Source organism: Trachurus japonicus, chromosome 9 (genome assembly GCF_045865225.1).
Source record: "Trachurus japonicus isolate A0001 chromosome 9, Traja_1.0".
In the NCBI taxonomy this organism is placed as follows: domain Eukaryota; kingdom Metazoa; phylum Chordata; class Actinopteri; order Carangiformes; family Carangidae; genus Trachurus; species Trachurus japonicus.
The window spans coordinates 22,613,090-22,636,604 of record NC_140915.1 but is presented as its reverse complement, the minus strand read 5'-3'; the positions used below and the strand labels follow the sequence as shown (position 1 = coordinate 22,636,604).

Genomic DNA, 23,515 nt, shown 5'->3' with positions numbered 1-23,515 from the left:
CTCAACTTAATCTGGGTGATATCTGAGGCTGATTCTTTACATACAGATTATTATTTAGTTGTGTACTTGATAAATTACCTGAAATGCTAATTACACAAAACAACATTATCAAACCCTTTTACCCAAAAATACAGCTAATAAAAGATTACTCTTATTTTAGTTAGAATAAGTATTACAAAACAAATAGATGAACATAAATACAGGGTAATCATCTTGATTAATTACTTAATTAATTACCAAATTAATTAATTAGTCATCCCATGCAGCAGAGGTATCTGTATAGATTTAGATGATAATATTGGTTTTGAAAAGGGTTTAGGTTCTGGTTTTAAAAACATAATTAATTACAGATCACAGCAGAGAATAATTACTTTTAAGTAAGTTGTATACTAAGAATAGCTTTACTGCCAAATATAAGGCAGGTGGAGAGGATCTCTGTGTGTGTGTTTGTGTGTGTGTGTGTGTGTGGCTGTGTGTCTGCAGGTGAGTGTGTCTTTCATGTGTGTCTAAAGCGCCGGGGGGTGAGTGTGTCCAGCCTGCTGCTCTCATGTTCAGTGGTAATGTTAAGTCAGACCTGCTGCAGGAGAGACACGTCAAGATCAATACACAGTGACCTCCTCTGCTTTCAGCCTCTCTCCCCTTCACCATCCACTCTCTTTCCTCTCATCCTCCCATCTGTCCTTCTCCTCTTTCCCCTCTCTCTTCCTCCCGTTCCTCAACCTTCTGCTCCCTCGTTCGCCCCCACTTATTCTCTGCTCCACTTTCATCTTCCTATTTACCCCTCTGACCACCTTTTCTCACTTTCTATTTTTACATCTCTCATATCTATCTTCTTACTCCCTCCCTCCCTCCGTCCCCTCTATCACTCTCTTTCTCCCTCCTCCTTCTCTGTGACATATCATGTATAATTAAAGGAGATCACTGTTCTTCATGAGGCCAACATCAGTCAGCTGTCAGCGATGCGCTTCCCCACGATTGTGTATATATACGTGCACACATGTATGCGTGTGTGTTGGAAGGGAGGGGTAGCCATGGCTCACTCGCATGAAAGATTTAAACGCAGCCACCGAGCCAAAGTTCTGCAATTACAGACATTAATTCACCTTACTTAGCAAGAAATTACTGCTTGGCACCAAAATAGCTTGCAATAACTTTTGAAAGCTTGAAATATATCCTGCTGACTATGCCGTTTCTATTCTAGTGCAGGTAACCTCTTCAATACATCACCGATACACACTGTTTAAGGATGCATAGGGAAGCTGGTGTTGTTTTACACTGCACCTGCCTTTTACTCGGTCAAGGAGAGGTGTGAGTGTGTGTAGCTATAAGGTGATGCCGGTGTTTTACACACCTGCCTTTTTGTGGATAGCTCTGTGTGTGTGTGTGTGTGTGTGTGTGTGTGTGTGTGTGTGTGTGTGTGAGTGTGTGTGCGTGCGTGCGTGCGTGCGTGCGTGCGTGCGTGCGTGCGTGCGTGTGTGTGTGTGTGTGTGTGTGTGAGAATGTGAACAATGCTTAGTGCTGTTGTTTCAGCTGGTAGGCATTCTTTGGAGCAAGTTATAAATAGTATCAGTTTTTCTATTCTTATCCCACTTCCCGGCGCCTCTTTGATGCTGCTCCGAAGATGACTAAAGAGAAATAATCCTTTTTCTGACTTGTGCTTGCAACTGAGAGGAGGCAGAGAGAGATGAGACGGCAGGATAGAAGAGGGAGAGGGAGGAAGGCAAGGACGAAAACATCAAATGAAATGGGTGAAGGGGGGAAGAAATAGAGATGGTTGATTAGACAAAATATAGGATGACATGGTGGGTCGCAATAGCTGCGAGAGTGACGGCAACAAATCAACAGGGTGTAGGAAGGAGCAGGAGAGGAAATGAGGTAGGGGAGCTGCAGAAAAAAAAACCAGATTAAGCAGATTAAAACATGAAACAGATTTGAAATGAGAGTGGCAGAGCAGGCGGTTTTTGAAAAACTGGAAGACAAGGTGGAGACAAGAAAAGGTAAATTTCATTTTAAAACCAAACAAAATATATGAAACAAGCTGAACAGGAAGTGACTATGCAATAAAGCAATACGAACAGACGGTGACATCAGCAATATTGTATAGTACTGATGCTTACAGCCTGTTGGGTTACTTTAATGTCAGTTATATCTATCTATCTATCTATCTATCTATCTATCTATCTATCTATCTATCTATCTATCTATCTATCTATCTATCTATCTATCTATCTATCTATCTATCTATCTATCTATCTATCTATCTAAACCCAGTTGTATTGCACTTTGCATGCTGGTGCACTCCTCTAATTTTGCAAAGGTTAATTGAAACAAACATCTTCATGTTAGCTCAAAATACCAGGGCCCAATTTCAGAAAGCATGGTTAACAAACTCTGAGTTAAACTCTCTGGGTTGACTAACCCTGAACTGTCCAACTGAGTTTGGGGTTTCAGAACAGGTGATAATAGTTACTGAGTTCAGCTCGTGCACGAGGAGATGTGCATGTGTATGAGCTGCATTAACCCCTTTCGGAGCACGCAGTACAGCTTATTGCATCAAACCGTAGAGACGTTAGAAGGAAGAGAGTGAGGCAGCAGCAAGCACATGTAGACACAGTCAAACAGTCACTCTTGCCATAAGCAAAAACGAACGGACCTTTCACACATAGGCTCACCCTCTCTCTCTTTTCTCTGGATTGTTTGTTTGACTGCCACAAATTTTTTAACATCCTGTGGTGCAAAGATAAGACAGCTGCTTGAGTGTACCCACACACACTCATAACAGCAGCGCTTTGGCTGCAGTCATGCCATCATCATCACACTTTCTCGCTCCTGTCATCCTGTGAGTTAGTGTCCAGCTCCACACGGAGTGAGTGTCATGAAGATCCATTATAATAGAAACTGGTTCTGCTCCATATATCGATAATTTACGACTCTGCCGCTAAGCTTATTAGGCTGTACTCAGCCATAAACATGAAGAGTGTGAGCGTGTAGTGCATGTGACATGTTTTATGTCATGTGTGTTACAGTAATTTGTGCATGCCTTCCGTGTGTGTGTGTGTGTGTGAGAGAGAGAGAGAGAGAGAGTCAGGGCAGCATTGCAGGTGATGATAAGGTAATTGGTTTGTCTCCTTCCACTCGGGGACAAGGTCGCATTCACTAGAGTGCTGCTCACGGGGATGGGAAGGATTATCTGCTCAATATATAAATTATTTGAATGATAAGATTATAGAGAATGTATATTTTTCAAATAATAATTTAAAAGATTATATCAGAGTAGATTAGTATTTCATAAATGTGTACTGACATAATCTTTTTGAACTTCATCCAATGCAAACAAAAAACAATGACATGTGCCAGCATTTACCGAAGTAAGGATCATTTGTAAGTAACATATTTAAGGTTTATTGTATTTAATTAGCTGTATGCACAGAATGCATGAATATAACAAAATGTACATAAAGGTTTTCTCACACAAAAAATCAGCTGTGATACCACATGCTAATATGCCAGCATATTCAAAATGACAATGATAAAATGCTGATGTTGTGATAAAATAAGTGTGATATGAGCTAAATCTGGTGTATTTACATTTTTTATAATGTTCATTAACCCATTTAATCCCAAATTTTTCCCAGACATGAAAATATCCAAACCATGTGCCATTAGCAACTCTTTGAAATAATCAATCATTATTTTTTTTAATTTTCATGGAAAAATAGGAGAAAAAGTGTGTTTTATAGTCGGTCACAATTGTGACCGGTGGGATAATATGTATACTAATTTTACATATCCATCATAGCTATCAAATTGCTTATATTCCAGCCCAATTTTAACTGGGCTGTACTACAGAACTCTTTTTTTACTGTTACCAGTGCCAGCATACATAACAGATGCTTGTGTGCTTTATCACATGTTAGTGGGGCTATTTTACATATCAAAAACATGTAGAACGACTAAAAGCAAAAACGAAAAGACGCCTATCAACATTGCCATTGTCACTTTTGTGAAAAATTTAAGACATGCATATTGTAACTTTGTTATTGGATTTACAGTGTGTTACAGTTAGTGCAATATTGCTTTAGTGTACTTTTCATTTTACCATTGTAAATGTACATTTTTAGTGCAATATTGACTTATTGACCTAGGGGTCACTCAGAATAACCTGCATAACCTCAGTCTTACTTTTGTTCAGGTTCAAATGTAATTTCAAAAGACATAAAACCAACATGACTACGAAATACACATTTTAACAAATTTGATGCAAGCTTTTAAAATAGTTTTTTAAGAAAATCCATGAATTGCTCATCTTGCCAACCCTTATTTGTCACTGACCCATGTATGAGACCTCCTTCCTACAACATCTCTGTAGAAGAGGTGGCTGCTTATGAGTGCATTGAGGGACCATGTAAAGATGGGCCCCCACCACTTCTTGGACCTGATTAAGATATGACACCTTATGAAGGTTGTTTGAATGTTTAGATTTTATTTTTGACCACCTGCAACCTGCACCTGCTGCTTGGTTGGAACAGAAACCTGCAGCCGCGCGGCCCTTTGTGGGAAGGTTTGCCCATAGCTGCTCATGTGGGTATAGGGATTTGCCTCTTCACCAACAGTGGGTGGAAGTGGGGTGGTGAGAGGGAAGTTATCATCCCTAATAACATTGTTTCTTACATAATCTTTTTGCCTAACTTTCATTCAACAGCCTGGCTGGCAATTGGCCAGTCTCGCCCTTATAGTCCATATCACAGTCACTGGGGACAACATCTATTTCACTTTGAGAGATAGGTTAACTGAAATGCTTTAGGGTCTGTAAGGTCCAACATATACTGTGTTTGATTCAAATTTAAATAATAATAATAAAAAAAGAAAGTTTTTAAAAAGTAGAAAGTTAGCTACTTACACTGTGTTATCCCACCGGTCACTATTGTTGCCGTCAACAATTTTACTCATGCTGTGACCACACTAAACACAGTTGAGTGATTGTAGATGCATATATCAATACTAGACACCTTAAAGATGATGTGTGCCAAAAATCTTTCTCTTATCTTTATGTCAACCTTCTTTACTGACCTTCTTTGTTGAGGCTTTGATGCAGCCATCTTCCTCGGATGGTGCAACCAGGAAGTAATCAGCTCTGATCATGTGACAATTTACACTAAACATGTGAAACTGCACATATGTGATCAGAAGGGTTTCTTGCTTCAGTATTTTTTGGAAATATGTTAATACTCCATTTACTAACATTTTTAGGGCCTTTCAACTGGAAATATTTTTTACGGTCACTTTTGTGACCGATGGGATTAAATGGGTTAATATGCAAAGTCCCGTCACAAATAAACAATAAAATGAAAAATGAAATGAAAATATAGTCAGAAAATGACCAAGTTATAACAGTTCGCCCTCACACCCTCATCCTTACATTTATATTAATCAAATTTCATGGCAATCAAATAACATTTATGAAATATTTCACTTAAAACCACAAATATGAACCTCATGATGGTACTCAAGAGAAAAGCATGGGATCACTAAATTCATTGAGATTCATCCTCTGGAGATCATGAATGCCTCTGTAAAATTGCATGGCACTCTGAGATCTGTTGAGTCTGGACTAATGTGGGACCTGAACCTGAAAACAGTAGAAAACATGATGTTTAAAAAATGACCTTATCGTCAGAGGCAAACCACTCCAAAGTTTATTAGGAATATCTACACTCTTTTTTCTGGCCATGATACACTGATGATAAAGGAAGTCCCTCCATATGCCAAGTCTATAGCTCCAGGCAAGAGTCCATTACTGTTGTGGGTCAGTGGTTGAAGAGGTTAAACCTAGCACACTCTGTAATGTAGCTCAAGAGATCAATACTTCGCTGGAACTGTGTGGGTTTCATTCAGATATATGACATCTCGTCTCATGTCTTCACATTGCTCACCTCAGATATTAAACAGCATGGATTTACAAATCATGAAGACATAGTAAATACTGTGATGAAGAGCGGTTATTACAGAGGGGTGGTGCTGGTGCTGGTGCTGAGGTCAAGCGTCTCTTTTTAAAGGTTTCTCCCCTTAATATAAACTGGACGTGTTCCATAATTTAGCACCCAGACTAGAAGTGTTTGATCCTCTGCTGCTCTCTTCCAATAGTCAGCATGTACAGCAATTTGCATCCTGACTATGTACTCTAAAAATCATGTTTCTTTTTTTTTTTTAAAGAAATTACTATCACAGCACCAAAATAGTAAGAAATAGTCTTTTAAATCCAATGGCCTGCCGGTGAGTCAAACACAAACTCATGCCATGCAGCCAAACATTGTTTCAAGATACGAGAGCTTCCAAATATAGGTCAAATATGGAGGTCTGTTAGACATCTGGCATTTGGTAAGGAACATGTAGCTACTGTTCACATCATATAACTACACTGCAAAACTGGAACAAGCCAAATTACATTGCACTTCATTCTGACAGTGTGGAATAAGATGACTTCTCTACTCAACACTACTTAAGGGGAATTTAAAAAAGGAAAACATGATGCTAATAGGATAGGAAGTTCATATATCTGAAGACAATGCACAATAATGAGTTTCTAAATCCCAAGAAATAGAAGTAAAAAGCTTTTAACTTCGGTCTTCTCTTCTTTGATCCTCTGCATTGCTTTCCCCACACACGGCGGCCAGCACATTGATTTGTCTCTCTTGCATCCTGGTCAAGCCTCTGGATCGATCCATTCGGTGGCTTGGGGGCTCAGATTTTGGGTGGTAAACACATTCTGGCTTTAATATTATTGGCAGTGTTGATAATAGGAGGACAATGTTGTCACCCATGGACAAAAGCCTGCTTGCACACTCATCCTAATTGGCACATAAATCAGCAAATTGGTCCACTAGCATCTTAAATCTCCATTTCCCCAAAGAGTAGCAGTAGTGACAACAGAGAAAAGCCATTGAATTAACATAGCATTTGTCTACTGCAACGTCTAGGAATTTAAATTGGTTTGTGTGAAGGTAAAGAGGGGCATATCATTATCATAAGTCTGCTCTCTTTCCTGTTCTGTCTTCACCCCCCTCTCCTCGTGTGAGCAGATCGGCCTGTGTGTTGGTTTCTTCACTGGGGAATCGCAGACATTTGATGCTCCTTCTCCTTACTGCGTTTCAGCCAATTAGGTATGCCGTGTCATGAAAAGAAACCCGTTGAAGTCGATAAGGACCAGTTATAATTGAGCTGGCATGCATATTAATTAAACAACAAACGGTGTTTAACTGGGACAGGGCACCCAGGGTCCTAGTGCTTGACTGGTACTGGTCGTAAAGTCATGAGTTGTTCCTGATTGTAGGTCAGGGATGAGAACAAGTCACACACAGTTGGTATTTTGTTTTTAAGTAATATGTGCATACGTGCATTATCTTATTGGTAAAGACAGAGCTCTAAGGATTTCATTTATTTTTTCCTTTTGAGTGGATAAATACACTGGCCCTGAGATCTTATTACTGTGAATTAATAAAACAGGCAAATACACGCCAACAGAGGCGGAGATGTGACCATGTCTCAGCCTACACTTGATGAATCCACCTGATAAACATGCAGAGAGACAATGAGGAAGTAACAGACAGAGCTGAGGTCACTAGTCAATTCAATTTAATAGTCAATGGCTGAACTGGACATTTCAGAAAACAAATGCAGTGTCAATGTACGTTTTAATGATGTGCTCAGTTTGCAACTTACTAAACACTATGTTTCTTTCACATATTCACTGTCATTAGTTGTACATAAATGTAATTTCTAGGAGACAGGACTGGGTCATTAGAAGTGGAGCTGAACACTTGGCCAGAGATTCATCTTTCAGAAAAAGAGATTTAATCAAATTATATGAGAGGCACAAAGTGCGATTATGACTCTTCAGTCTGCAATTGTTATGGTAGTGTGCAGTTTGGAGGTCAAAACTTATTTGATTTCACTGAGTTTTAAACCCGTTCTTTTTTAAAATTCAGGATAGATGTAGGAATAAATAATTGACTCTGTGTGTGCTTTTATACTCAGCATGCTGATGGTTTTCTATTTTTTCCTCCTAGTTCTTGTTTGGTTGGACTGCGTCTGGACTCGGGGGTTGCTTTATCAAGAAAAAAAAATGGCAGAGGATGGATAGACACACTCGAACGCACACACACGTCAAAGTGCACTTTGCTTCTGCTAAACTGAATACACTCTACACCGAGGCTCTATTTAAAGTGTGTGCATGTGTCTGTGTGTTCAAGCGAGGAGGAGAGAGGAGCACTTTGCCGTCATTAGGTTAGATCATGTAGAGACAGGATGACCAGGTTAATTTTTAATGTCCAGCCTTTGGATATATAAAATATGTATTCAGCCCTTGTTGGACATGACATAGAGTCTTTATACCTCTCTTCCTCACTCTGTCTCTTCCTCTCTCCCTCACTCATCTTACTGAGTCTTTCAATCTCTCTCTCCTTTTTTTAGCTCTGTCTTTCCCGACTCTCTCTTTCAGCCTCTCGGCATGTTTGGCCCTGGTTCACTCTCTGTCTGGTCTGTTCTCTCCTCTCTCTTGGCATCGGTTCGCCTCTCCTCTCCAGACGAGTGTCTGCCCTGAGAACCAGACAGGGAAAAGGTGTTGTTTGATGATCGGCTAGAAATGGCTCACAGTGCGGTGGTTTTCATTCTGTTTCTTCTATTTCCTCCTCCCTCTGTGTATGTTTCTGTCTGTTTGCTCCTCAGATTTAACAGCTTAGTACCACTGTTGTCAGGGATCATCCGAAAATCCTAAAGAGATGTAGACAGACACACACACACACACACACACACACACACGATCACAGCTATACCCACAGGAACACACTTGATTTGCAGCTCACTTGTGTCATAGTGATATAACAGTAAACCTGAACTGGCCAACAGGGACATGCTGTGTCGGAAATCACATACAGCTGATTGTTGCCACGGTGATGTAACAAAGGTCACTGTGGACATCATCCACCTAATTGTTTGGTACTGGTAACTGAATGTACAACAAGTTAATTCAATTAGGCTACTCACACCAGTCATTAAAAAAGGTGATTTGATTACTTGACTAGTAGTTAGTTACTGTACATTCCATTAGTTACATTACTTCTGTGATTTACTGCAGCTCCACTGAGTTCAAAACAGAATGATCTAAGACAGTGATGCCACTATGTGCAAATTTCACTATTAGATAATAAACTGGTGACACGGGCGTCACTAATTACGCCTGATATTTTACATGAAAGTCGTGTCTCTGCTGAATTCATATGAACTGATTTTGTTCCCTCCAGTCGCTGCCACCTTCATCCCATGAAGTTTATTTCTTCAATTTTACCAGTATCCCTTTCGGTGCGGGAATCTGAACCATTGCCAGAGAGAGGTGCTTTTGTTTTTGCTTTTGCCTTTACACCAAATCCTGTCTGCTCCTCTGTTGTCTTGCCAGTCATCATCATCTCTCCTCTCGTCACGTGATGAGACTTCCATCCAACAGCCCAGTATGTGACGTCACTCTGTACACTCCCTGACTCAGGCTGACTCAGCCTTCTCAGTAGAAACCTTATGGTGTTAAGAGAAATGTTATATTTTTTTACCCAGCAGCCAATCCCCCTAACCAGTCAAAGAAACTGTGATGTGATGGATTTGAAATTGTAATAATTGTAGTTGCTGATTATTGCTTAGTAATTAATAATATCATTTTGAAATTGAAAAAAACAATAGAACAACATAAACATAGCCTGCTGATATGGGAATAGTGCTGTCCCGTTTGCATCTAGCAGTCTACAGTAACAATGGATGAACAACTGGGAATGTTGGTCAATTAAATATTGATATGATAATGTGTGCTGTGTGTTGTGTTTATGTGATTAGCCCACATATGAACTCCTTCTGCGTATTGCGTACAGGGAACTTGTTTTATTTTTAATTTCTGCTCACTGTTTAGTGACTTGACCTGAAACTGTTGGTTATTTTACATTTGTGTTTCTACAGTATAACGCAGTTGTGTGTTTTTGTTGGTAACACAAAGCAGCTGTGGTAGCTATTGTAGACAAATAAGCTACTTTATCTCTACTGACCGTGTTGTTTCTGTTTTTATCGTTTTAGAGTGGTTTCATGTGACATTTACAGGAGATATCTTGCTTTTTGTGGCTGTTCTATCAACACCTACAGTATACTGCAATTACTGCACAGAACAGATTGTTTACTGAGAAATGGTGCATGACTCACCAAGATGTTTATGCAAAAGGTGGCCTCGGCAAGAGATTGCTATGTTTATCAAATGAAACATATGCCCAGGGATTAATATTTATATAAAATAAAGTAAGATGACTGGACATGGACAGTGATTGACACACACAGGCCAACTCAACAGCATGTAAGTTTTGATTTCAGGATATAGATGCGACCTACTGTATGTTCAAAGGTCTATATGTACGTATTTGTATGTAATCATCTAACAGCATCTTCTCTAAACATCTTTCTCTTCTTTCTTCTGACATGAGTCACATCATAGTAATACTATTCAACACAAACTGTAGCTTAAAGAGTTGCAGAAGGTCAGTTCATTATCTCAGACCTTAGTAGAGATCAGTCAGAAGTAAAGAACTGTATTTATTGAGACAAGTATTAGGCTATAGATTACATCTTTAGATCTAAAAGAGAGCAAAGGGAATCCAGCCAGCAGGAGGACACTTTTAGTGAAGGCTCCTCAAACATCTTGAAGACGGTAAAGGCCTGACTTGCACAGAAAAAAAGACATGATGACAGAATTGCAATGAGCAGTATCCAGCAATTAATTGGTTTAAAAAAAAAATGCTATCAGACACATGATGTGGTGATGGAGGAATTTGTGAATTAAAACGCAGGGAAGCAGAAGAGACAATAGGAAATTAGTTTGAAAATATTGGATTCAGATTCAGAAAATTTTCATTGATGAGGCTTGTACATGAAACAATGAGCAACACTCAGACATAAAAGGACATAAAAACAATCAATAGACATTCTGATTAAAAGTGTATATTCCTAAAAATCTTCTTTCTCCCATGTTCCACCGCAGATGTTAGTTTCTCAACACAAGCAAAGTGCACATTTGTATGAGCTTGCACATAGTGGCCATCTGAAGCTTTTACTGACGCCTTTACTTTGACAAATGGCCTATCAGGCAAAAGTGCTGGATGTGTCAGTCACTTAAACCCTGGTCTGCACAGAATTAGCGAACAAAGCTAATGAGTGAAGCTAATGCCCTTAGCTTGCTTGCTGAGTAGGACCGAAACAGCAGCCATTGCTGATGTGGCATCTGGTTGACAACAGAGAAAACAGCAGGGGTCTTGGGCGCACCTCAGCCTCATTCTCAACTATTTTCAACTCCAGAGCGAAACGAGAAGCTGAAGAAAACGGATAACATGAAGCGGCTTGAGTGAATGACAAGATGTGCAATGTGTGTAGCTGAATATGCAAGAGGTAATCAGTTGTCATGGTGACTGTGGTGAATTTATGGCATAGCCTACTGTCATTAATGTTGATTGTCAGGTTTATATATTGTTTTACCGACAAGATGTGACCAAAGTGACTGGTGTGTGTGTGTGTGTGTGTGTGTGTGTGTGTGTGTGTGTGTGTTCATTTGCATGTGTCCCCAGTGGTGTGTAAATCACAACAAGGGCAAACGGACGATTTCCTACTGAATCAATCAGTCCTGCTTAGCTGAGCACAGAATCCACCTCCATCAGCAGGTTGTATGGTTATAGAGCAGTTACACACACACACACACACACATACACACAATCACACAATCACTCAAGACTTGAGGGGATCTGTGATGCATACGCTATCTGACAAATTGGCAATGTAATGGATATTGACATCTTAAGTTCAATGGGTTTAAGGTGAGAATTGAAAGTGTATTTATGTGATGTAATATGTGCACATACAAGTGTATGTATCATTAAATTGCACACATTTTTGTTTAGGTTTGTTTGTACGCGTGCAGAGTCACAGTTTACATAGGCTTGTGCTGAGCTCTGTGAGGACCCTTGTTGGCATCAGTATGTGATGAGTGGATATTGACTGAGGAACAGGTAATGAATGTAAAGTGATCATTGATCTCTCAGTGTCTGCTCTGGGTTTATGAACTGCATATGGACTGTATTTACTGGCATGTTAGGAGGCTGGGTCTGGGATATGACCACACAACAGATAGATATCACCATCAAGAGACCTTGATGTGTTTTTTTCCATTAACGTGTCTTATCCTGGTAAAACTATGTGTGCCTCAGAAATATTACCCCAGAGGGGGTTGTTTTCTGTGATTACTGCTCTGAGATGCAGCGGGTGTCAGAGCCAGTTGTGGGGTTTATGGGGTTTATCAGCATAGAGGTTGCTGAGGACACTGATCACAAAATAACATCCTACTGATGGGTTTTTTTTTTCCCTTTTTCTTTTTTACAGAGAGACACCAAAGGCCAGTTCCTGTTGGACCATGTGTGTAACCACTACAACCTACTTGAGAAAGACTACTTTGGTATTCGATATGTGGACCCAGAGAAACAGAGGGTAAATATTACACAGACAAAAGCAGTGGAAATTCAACATTATTGACCTGTCAATCACAACAGACAAGAATATATTTAATCTGAAATGATATTACACAATATATAACAGAGAGAGAGAAAAAACTGAAGATGGAGTCAGTAATTGTTTGGTTAATTACACAGTTAATCAAACAATTAGCCAAACTGCTGACAAATGGTTTTGTTTCGATTTGGCTTATCAATTAATCGACTGATTCTTTAAGCGCTGGAACTCGAGGATTTCAGTCTGATGGTTTTCAGGTATTTTTCAAATTTGCCTGCAGTGTTCATACAGTGGAAAGGAAATAGCACAGAAGAAACATTTCCCTTTGTAGACTTGTACAAGCAGCTTTCCTCTCTGTGTATTTTCTTTTAATCATTCCCACATGATGATTAATGAAATAAAGTTCATACAAATGTGAACCCAGCAAAAGGTTCTGCATGGCTACACAGTATGAGAGCAAACATGAAGAAACTGATCACACCTACTGTACTAAAAGGAAACGGCTCTGCTGACTCACCATTGCCAAAATGTGAATGTTGGACATTAGTCAGGAGGCAGTCAGTACATTACATTACAAGTTCAAGTGACGAATAACAGCGAAATCAGTCTCCATATTTCAAACAACCCACACACACAGACGGAAGCAGACGTTCAGTCTGAACAGAAGCTCAGCTGGCCTCTACTGTAGCTCTATTTCAGATGCAAAACGACAACAGAATTACACAACAGCGAAAGGTGTTACAACACAAAACTGAAAGCACAATAGGGTGCAGTGAAGAAGAAATAAAAACAAGTTTGTATACAGTGTGGACTAAAAGCACAAACCTAAAAATCACCCAGCAGCATTGGTGTGACGCTGTATAAAGAGAATACGTAGACGTATACATCAAAAGAAGTGAATGCAATGATGCATTTAAACACATGTAATTGTTTTTGATGTGATTTGTTTGCAGCACTGTGTCACCTCACAGTGCAGAGTTTTGATCTGTCATTCAGTTATTCATGAAAAACAGGGTGAGATTTTTGAATAGGAAAACGTGTCAACTCACTAGAGCTCAATTCAACTCCAACATACAGTATTATTTTAAAAGATCTGCCCTTTACAAGTCAACTGCCTTATTTTACGAGTAACACTTGTCTTTTTACTTCCTCCATCCTGCTCTCACCCTTTCACTGTTTCTCTCAGCACTGGCTGGAGCCCAATAAGCCCGTGGTGAGGCAGATGAAGTGTAAGTGTCCTTTCTGCCCTCTTTCTTGTTTGTGTGTGTTTTTGTATTAACAACAATGAACAGTGTGAAATGAATGTGCATGTGTATTTGTGTTCTTCCTGTTGTGTTTGTTTGTGTGTGTATGTGTGTGTGTGCAGGCCTGGATATGTCTCCTGAGGGCCATATTAAGTATGTGTGGGTCAAGCTCTACAACAAACAGACAACACCACAGGGACATGGCTGCACACACGCAACAGTGTTATTGCCACTGGATACATGAAGAATTACCTGTTTTCTGGGTTTTATCATCCACTGTTGCCCCCAGGACGCGCTGCTCACATTACCATGTGTCATGAGTAGTGACAGAGCCTGACAATGTCAGCCAGAGACTTTTTCTCAGAAACACTAGAGGGAAATAAACAGAGACACAATTGAGGCAGACAAAGTGACAAAAGCAGGGTTTCTCAGAAACACAACAAACACAGAAGGTGTCCCAAAAATTAAAGAAAACAAACACACAAAGTAAAAGGGAGCACAAGCTTAACACAAAGAAGAAAGTGAAGAAACTGTCATACAAGTACCGTGCAGGTTGCATTGAGTTTATGTGCAGATTAACCAGTCACAAGTTTCACTGAATGGACTTTCACACTGAGCTGTGGGCGTTTACAGCTACACACAGCAGCCTACTGCACTTTTACTGTCCATCATAAAAGAGAGGATACAGATTTTATTTCTCCACTCCAGTGGTGTTTCTTTATTTTAGCTGAGTGGTGAAAGTCGGATCTGGCCTGTTGTTCGAAACCTAGAAAAGGGATTAAGCCGGGATATGTTGGTTATCCTGGCTGAATTTAGCCTCAAGTCGGTTGTTCAAAAGCAGGTTAAATTTATCCTGGTCAAGTTACTATGGTGATTTATTCTAGCCTGCTCCAGACCAGACTAACAGCCAGGCTTAGTTAATGCTGTTGTCTTATCTGTGAAGTCAGCAGTCACTCTGATCAGAAATCAATGTGTTTCACACAGTTATTAGTTATTCCATGATCTTATACATATTCACCTCATTTTTTATTTACAATAAAAACATGAAATATTTACAGTATTCATTATGCTTTCTTTTTCATAATTAGGCCTATTCATGTGTTTCTTGATTTCCAGTTCCAATTTTCTCAAGGTTTTCTTTTTTTTAATTCTCTATCAAGCTCCTTGTCCTGCAGCTTTATCATCTCACACTGAATCTTGGATCTGCCAGCGCTGCCTGCCTTTTCAGATGCAGGGCATACAAACTGTGGACACTGTGGATGTTCTTCAGGCAATACTCACTATTTTTGCAGGCAGGCTGTCAGGGTGTGCAGTTAGGCTACATATTATATTTTCTATGACCATTACTTCACTGACTTCTCATGAAAAACAATGGAGCAAAAAGAGCAACAGATTTTTTTTTACATGTTACAAAAAAATAATATTAAATGTGTGAGCGGTAACCTTAACCTCATTTGGACATTGGTATCCGTATTTTATTGAAGCACCATGTTCTTACAGTATATTTAATTAATTTTCACCTGTTGCATTTTTGGCCACTTTAGCCTATTTGTGCTGTATGAACATGTACTAAAATAAGAGCTCAGCAGTGAACACTCTTTTCCCTCTTTATGCACCCACTTCTTTAAATTCTGTAGCCATTCAATAAGACAAAAAACAACGGTGCAACAATGACTCAAATCATGAAACATTTCTGACCAAAGTCAGCTGTTTTCAAAACATCATTATGAGATCATTCCACTCTGAAGGCAAATATTTTACTATCTTTCTGGGAGGGAGTAACTGTAGGGGCAAGGGAGAATGGCTTCATCAAAAGACGTCTGTCACTAAATCATGAGGAAAACATCTGACAAAAAATCAAGTGCATCTTGGTGTGATTTTTTTTTCATTCTAACACACTGATGTTTACTATTGATTATTACTAATCATTGCTGATTTCAGTTCAATTCAATTTAATAAAACTTTATTTGTCCCCAGTCAAAAACATACAGGGCGGTTATGCATAGTGACATAGATTAATTAAAAAGATAAGATAGGTTAAATAAAGTGCAAATAAAAACAAGAATCATGAATATACATATAGGTACATGCCTGTATAGGTAAAATTACTGTACAAACAGTCTGTTTGAGGTAGCAAGTTTTGGGTCCATCTTTGCCGATGTTGCAAAAATGCACTCACAAAAGATAAAACAGGTCTAAAAGTAACAGTAAAATTTACGAACTATTCTTTGGGGCATTTTTCTTTTCCTCCTTCCTACCCTGTTATATTTCTGTCTGTCTCACTCTCCCCTCCATCTCTCTCTCTTCTTGACTCTATCTGAAGTTCACCCACCCTTTTAATGACTCCCCTGTTCTCTCTGTCTTCTTATAAATTAATAAAGAAGCTATTAGTGGTGAATTCTGCTTCATCTGAACATGTGTGTGAGGACAGGATGAGAGGGAGGCAGGCTGAAGAGATCAGTGAAAATAGAGAATGCAGGGGAAAGAGTGATAAAGGGGACTTTTTTTTGGAGGGGGTGATTCAGACGGGACAGAGAGCAGACAGTGACAGATAACGTAGCTAAAGAAAAAAGTCAGATTAGGGAAGAAAAGTGGAGAGCGGAGAGACAGTTTGCGATGAGAGAAACTGACAGAGAGTGAAGGAGAATGAGATGAGAGAGGGAATGGAGGAAGAGAGTTGAATAGATTTGAGTCGTACTGACACATCAGCTCTCCCTGTGGCTGGATTTCTCTCAAATTAGGATGTGGCTGGTGTTTTATTTGGCTTTGTGTGTGCCAGCTTACGTGTACACACGTCACATTTGTCCATTTGTGTGTTATGTGTGTCTGCGTGTGTGTGTGTAATTACAGTTGTGCCAATTCACTTTCTCTGAAATGTTTTCAAAAAGAGCATCCTGGTCCCTTAAGCCTGAGCAAATAAGCAGCTCATGTTCTTTGGGAGCAGGTGGGAGGATTGCGTCTTTTATATTGCTCTACATGTATTATGTAGATGTGTGCTGCTTTCCATAGCTAGATAATACTGCAGAGGTTTCCCACTATTAACGGCAGAGGGGTGAGGGCACATTGTAAAGACTCCTGATGCTCAGGCCTCTTCCTCCTCTTATGCCTTCACCCTTTTTCTCCTCGCTCTTTAGCTAAGTCCACCCCTGATGCCCACTTTATGAAATTTACAATATAAATTTGCATCTTATTGTAGCATCTCCTTTGTCAATAATCCATATCAGATTCCTGATACTCCTATTTTTTCTTCTACAGAAAAGCCCCAGTTTTTAGTTGTTGTAGTTTTTCCTTTTTCCATATGGTTCCTTTGTTTTCTTTGACTCTATATTAGTAAATGTGAACACTATTAATTATTTTATTGGTAGCTGATTAATACTACCTAGGAAGAGATTATCAGCTCAACAGCTCAGCCTGGTGTTGGAGAAGTGGGAGGGAACACGGGTCCTTGCAGCATGTTTTGTAGTTGAATTTACATGTTCCCAATAAAATTCATGCAGTCAGTGAATCACAATGATCACCTCAGGTCACCATGTAAAGAGGAATGAGACAGGTTGTTGTGTGTAGCCTGTTTTTTAATTCTTCTGTGCAGATAATTGGTACTGAAAACCTCTGAGGGATTTGTAGTTGTACATGTGCCGGATGACACATACGAGCATCTACACACGTCATATCCTCCAAACTAGACACTACGTAGTTTGCCAGTGCCTGCAGGAATGGCAAACAGATTTTTCTGACGCCTCCTTGACAACTTTCAACTGTGTTTTCTCATCGTGAACTGTTACAAATGATGGGTGCAAAACTGACTTAGGTTAGGAGAGAATAAAGTCTTACTTAGGGAAAGGTCATGGATAAGCTTAATTAATTCTACACCAGGGTGTACATTTGTCTGTGCCTCTATGTTTGTCACAGTGCAAACTTTGATGGTAGTGCAAGTATTTCATTGCTGTGTGTGCGTGTGTGTGTGTGTGTGCGCGTGCGTGCGTGCGTGCGTACTGTATGTGTGTGTGTGTGCGTGTGTGCGCAATTTTGTGAGACTTCAGAAGAAGTTTTAACTGTTACTGTCGTTTGATCTGATCCCCATAACCTATCATTGACTCTATGTGTGTGTGTTTGTGTACGTGTGTGCACACACAGGCTTGTGTGTTGTGTTGTGTTTAGGTGTATGTGTGTTGCTGGGAATATTTTAATATTCTAAGCTCAAATCCTCTCCAGAGGCACATCCACACACACACACACACACACACACAGCAATGAAATACTTCAGGCTTGAGATCAAAGCAGACGACAGACCCTAGTTAAAGTCAGGCCCTTAGTGTGTGTGTGTGTGTGTGTGTGTGTGCGCGTGTGCGTGCATGTCTACATCTGTGTGTGTGTGATGAGTAATTACTGTAATTATCAAATGACTAATCAGTATTAGAAGCATACTGTGAATTCTTTTTTTGTCTCCAACTTCTTTTTCTCCTCAGTTTTACATAATCCTCCCTGCGCTCCTCCTCTCCTCTTGTGTACTCGTTTATCTCTCCTCTTCTCTTTCCTCCTCCTCTCACTCAAAATCATCTCTGTTCCTCCTGGTTTCTGCCTCCTTTATCTCAACTTTCCATTATGTTTCAGTTCGACAAACTACAAACAACTCTCTGTCTACAACTCTCTCTTTAAACTTTCCTCTCTGTCTTCTGCTTTTTGCCATCTCTTCACCTTCTCCTCTCACGTCCTTGTCTCTTGTCTTCAGCAGCTCAGCAGCCGTACACCATGTGCTTCAGGGTGAAGTTTTATCCCCACGAGCCGATGAAAATCAAGGAGGAGCTCACCAGGTACAAACCCACTCAGACCGCGGGTGGTTTAAGACTGATGCTAAAGATCAAGATGCAGCTTTATGACTTTTATATACACCTTCATCTTGAATGAATTCACCAGTTTCTCTCATCACCGAATGGTTGAAAAATAATGTCAGAGAGTTTAGTTGTTCTTAGTCTCTTGGACCTTTGATTGGATTTAACGTATTATCTAAAGATTACTGTGATTTTTTTCCTATGTTGTTATTACAGTTAAATGAAATACCCCTGACACACAATGCTCACCACAGTTCTGATTGCCAGTTCATTTTCATCATATTTTTGTCTCTTCTTTATCCTTCAATACACATATTATTTCCATAATATATTCCAACATGTTCATGCAAATGATTGCAGAGGAACTTTTACACTTTTCACATGCTATGACTTCAGCAACATGTGTTTTCAGTGTCTTTCAAGTTTTTATCCATCCAACAATTTATTTCAGCAACATGGCTGTCTGCTCTGCCCTACACCATCCTTTACACTTTTTGATATTGTGTTGCAAATGATTTCACAGCTATAAGTATTTGTCAGATACTGTAACTTTGCCATGGTCCAACTTGTGTCTAACTGGTAGTTTATATAATGTTTATATTAACCCTCTTCTCTCTCTCTCTCTCTCTCTCTCTCTCTCACTCACTCACACACACACACACACACACACACACACACACACACACATACACATACACACAAACACCTTCCCTCAGGCGTAGTGATAATTAGAGAAGCTCTCTCAGCAGGGACTATGTTTTCATGCTCTCTGTCCCATCTGAAGTGCCATGACTCAACATCTCTGCTCCTTTCTATCGATCCTTATTTCTTTCTTCCGTTCTCGCTTCCTCTCTCTTTTCATACATTTCAGCTCACTCCACTCTGTCTCTTCATAATTTCATCCCTAAGGTATCCCCTCCCTCCCTTCTGTTGGTCTCTGTCTGTCCTCTTTCTTCCTCCCCCGTCATCATCACAGCTCCTTCTCCTCCCTCAGGTGTCTCTTCACATCCCTCAGCTCACACTGGCACATCTCCCTGTTCTCTTCAACTTTTATTACTTGAAGGTGTTTTTGTAGATTATTAAGGTCATTAAAACTTTATTCTCCTTTCTGCCCATTTCCCAGTTTCCTCCTTTCCCGGGTTGGATTTCACTTTTTGTTATGTATTTGTGAATTTTCCTCCTCTACTGCAGTTTGGGAGGACTCTCATTTCTATGTTGTCCTTGAGTCCATCTCTGTTTATTAGAGTTAATCTCAGAGACTTCAAAGAGCAACATTACACTGTCAATCACTGATGTTTAGGAGTGGACAGGTCTGAATGAAGTGCAGCCATGAAATCAAGGCTTTTGGATTTTTATTTATTTATCATCAAATCCCAAAAACTGTTTTAATTAATTTGTCTGTGATGCATGTGATAAAAATTAAGAAAACAAGAATCATTTAAGTATATAGTAACTTTTTCAGTGGAAATTACCTTAAGCTCTGCCTCCTCTGTGATCCCCCAGTATACATTCAAAGCACCGCTGACCTATACAAATAAAGTAAGTACTGTGGTGCAGTAATGAAAAGTGGGAATAATAAACTACTGAGTGGGAGATATTAGACTTAATTAGACTCAGTCTTTTGTAGTTAGTATCACAGATGACCCTGTAGTAAAACAACACAGGTGAGTTAGATGAAAGACAGACTGTTGTGTAAAAAGAAGAAGCATGTAAAAGATACTGATGTGAGTTCAGAGCGGACAACATGAGCTGAGAGGAAAAGAGTGAGGAGGAAGCTCAGCATGCGACAATGAGGAAAATAAAGTAGGACATAATTAAACACAACCTGGAGGGTCAAGTGGCCTCAGACTGACTCTATAAATAAAACTATTTTCACTCCATTCAATCTTTCATGCTTCCTTCTGCCACTTCTTTTGCTCGAGCTCAAAAACAAGTTTAATGAGTACGTTGACTCAGAGACGCCGTCCTCTCTGGAAACTCTTCTGTATCCATGGCAACAGTTTCAGCACCACTGTCATTTCTCGTTTCCTTGGTAACATGAGACAAATCAGCGTGTCAGCAGCAAGCCCGAACTAGCCTCCATCGAAGCTGTTTCCATGGTAACTACAGTACAGTCCCCGTCTCTGCTACATGGTAGTTGTTTCCATGGCACTCTCGTTTTTTTAATATCCATAGCAACACAGGCGGATCATCAAGCACTGTGCTTTTAACAGATCTATGATTTTTGTCCTTTGTATGATATGAAATATTTCATATGAACATAATGAGAAGATCATGACGATGATTTATAGTGTAATAGTTTATAACGTTTATGTCACATTGTTCACACATTATTTTCTGTTTCAATATTTAAGGAAAATCATGATACAACACGAACAATGACATAAGCACAAAAATATTAAATAAACATTGAATACAAGTCGCGCATGTATGAAAATTGGGATACGATCACGAGATAACCCAGCTACCCACGCACACTAACTAACTATCTTTGCACACATTATTTTCTACCTACAGCCGAGCAGCTTTACTGTAAACCAATAAAATTCTCAGCTTGAGAAAAAAATGTAAACAAACTTTGGTTTAGTGACTTGTAAGTTCTTCTTCTTGTGTGTCCAGGTATCTGCTATACCTCCAGCTGAAGAGAGACATCTATCATGGTCGTCTCCTCTGTCCTTTTGCTGAAGCTGCATATCTGGGCGCCTGCATCGTACAGGGTGAGTCCTAATGATAACCAGACCAGTGGTTTGACATGGTGCAGTTGGATTGGTCTAATTATTATTAGAACAATAACAACATTATTAGGATTTACACCTGGATATGAGATGCAGCCTGACTGTTATGCTGCTACTTTTTGCCCATTCTCGTAGTCCGCAGTGGTCAGATTCATGTCAGATTTATTTCTTACAATACATCTCTTGGCCAACGTGTTTAAGGTTGTTTTTTTGTTTACTCAGTGGTGATTATGTCTCTGCACTTTTCTAGTCTAAGCGACCATTCAAAACGCTTCACAACTAGTAATTTACACCCAATTATACAACGCTTTTACCTATATATTGCACATTTTTCTATCTAACATACACACGATAATACACAATGGGCAATTTGAGGTTCTTGCCCGTGGATACTTTAACATGTGTGATTTGTAAAACTTACCCCAGTTTACACTACATCATTATTTGTATGTGACCATTAGCTTGTGTGTTGTATCCTGTTTTAATTTGGTGTTGTGTAACGTTAAATCTCCATAACACGTCTGTTATAACTGGGGTAAGTCTGAACAAAGACCATCAAACTAACACTGACAATCAAACCAATCCCCCCATTTGTCTGGTCTCTTCCTCATTAACTGGCTGCCTTTCAAGTCACCAGACTGCTGTTGTAATCCCACACTTTAAAACACCACAGGATGTTCAATATCTGGACTGGGAAAAGGAACAAGAAAGGATTTTTTTCTTTAGTTAATTAGCAGTAACAGTTTAATGTTGAATCACAGTGCGGAGCCTCTTACTTTCATATGGATTAAGAAAAGAATTAACCAAGCTGTATCATATAAATGTCATGAGCCAAATCACCCAACTGTGCTAACACTCTCTGATTGGCTGACGTCCCCAGAGAGCAAAGTGTAACTGGCTAAGCTATCTCAACCCCAAGTGTGTCTGCAGCCCATCATTGGCTGCTGTGATTAAGGGCAGGTTCGTGTCCCACTTTGTTCGGGTGTTGATTATAGTGCAAGAGAATAGGTTGAGGATTACTGTTTAATTAAACCCCAGCTTAGTTTTTGATTTAACCTTTATTATGACTATTAATTTAGAAGAGATCTGAGAGAGAGATCAGTGACTGCCTGGCTGGACTGAAGGAATTAATTAACTACTATGGTTATCTGATTCAGATGTGCCTGTGAGTATATGGAGTGGAGATAAGAATATAATGAAGAAGATCCTTCTTTTTACCAAGATGTAAAAAGATGTAAAACCTTTTGGAAAATATTTTTGTTCTGTTGGAGAGCATGTGCATTTTGTAAGGCATTTACTTGTTTTGTTTTTTCCACACTGATATCGCTCCCTCCTTTTAGCTGAACTCGGGGATTATGACCCGGAGGAGCACCCATCAGACTACATCAGTGACTTCAAGCTCTTCCCTAAACAATCCCTCAAACTGGAGAGGAAGATTATGGAAATACACAAGAATGAGCTCAGGTAAAAGAGATGTATGTGCGTTTGTGCGTGCGTACGTGCGTGCGTGTGTGCATGTGTGCGGTTGTTTTCTGTCTGGAGCAGCGTCTTTGTTATCATGTCGCCGTTTGATGTTGGTGACAGCATGGATGCTCACTCCTGTGATCTGTGCTTTCAGAGCAGGCCGTGGAGACACTTCTCTACTCTGCAGACAATAAAGCGCTTTCTGTTGCTCTGGCTAGAGACAAAAATTGGATGATGCCCAGAGATTTGTGGCTGATTGCATTGCAGAGGGTATTTCAGTTTAGATTTAGCTGAAAGTGAATAAAAGCTGGAATTAGATGAGCTGAAATGAGATGAACCCAGACCTGAAAAAATTACACCCCTTTGTGTCCTACTGCATGTGATCAGAGCCTCTGCTTCTGGGTCAAAATCTGCACAACAATTGTCTATAAATCCTGGCATGTTGCAGTGATTCTTTCCAACAAGAGACAACAGGTGAATTGGGTAAAGACTTTAACTAATAGACATCACCAGCTTGTACATGACGCATTATCTCAATATACACATTTTCATCCATTTCAAGAACAGAAATCTAAACATTGGAAAGATGAGGATCAAAATAGTATGAAATTGCATCACAAATGTAGGGATGAAATATGAACCATATTAGATATAAACTGAATATTAA

At 39.6% G+C, this 23,515-nt stretch overlaps 1 protein-coding gene across 5 annotated transcripts in view; it reads left to right on the top strand.

Annotated features, from left to right (window-relative positions):
* The window catches only part of frmd3 (FERM domain containing 3), a 49,827-nt gene that overhangs the window by 3,682 nt on the left and 22,630 nt on the right, over positions 1 to 23,515 (top strand). For 3 of the 5 annotated variants that reach the window (XM_085786576.1, XM_085786573.1, XM_085786575.1), the window contains exons 2-6: positions 12,451 to 12,555; positions 13,763 to 13,805; positions 18,550 to 18,631; positions 21,269 to 21,366; positions 22,725 to 22,848. In XM_085786576.1, the coding sequence (XP_085642702.1) occupies positions 12,451 to 12,555; positions 13,763 to 13,805; positions 18,550 to 18,631; positions 21,269 to 21,366; positions 22,725 to 22,848 (452 nt within the window). The remainder of the gene's footprint in view (positions 1 to 12,450; positions 12,556 to 13,762; positions 13,806 to 18,549; positions 18,632 to 21,268; positions 21,367 to 22,724; positions 22,849 to 23,515) is intronic. The other 2 variants (XM_085786577.1, XM_085786574.1) reach the window with 1 other exon arrangement.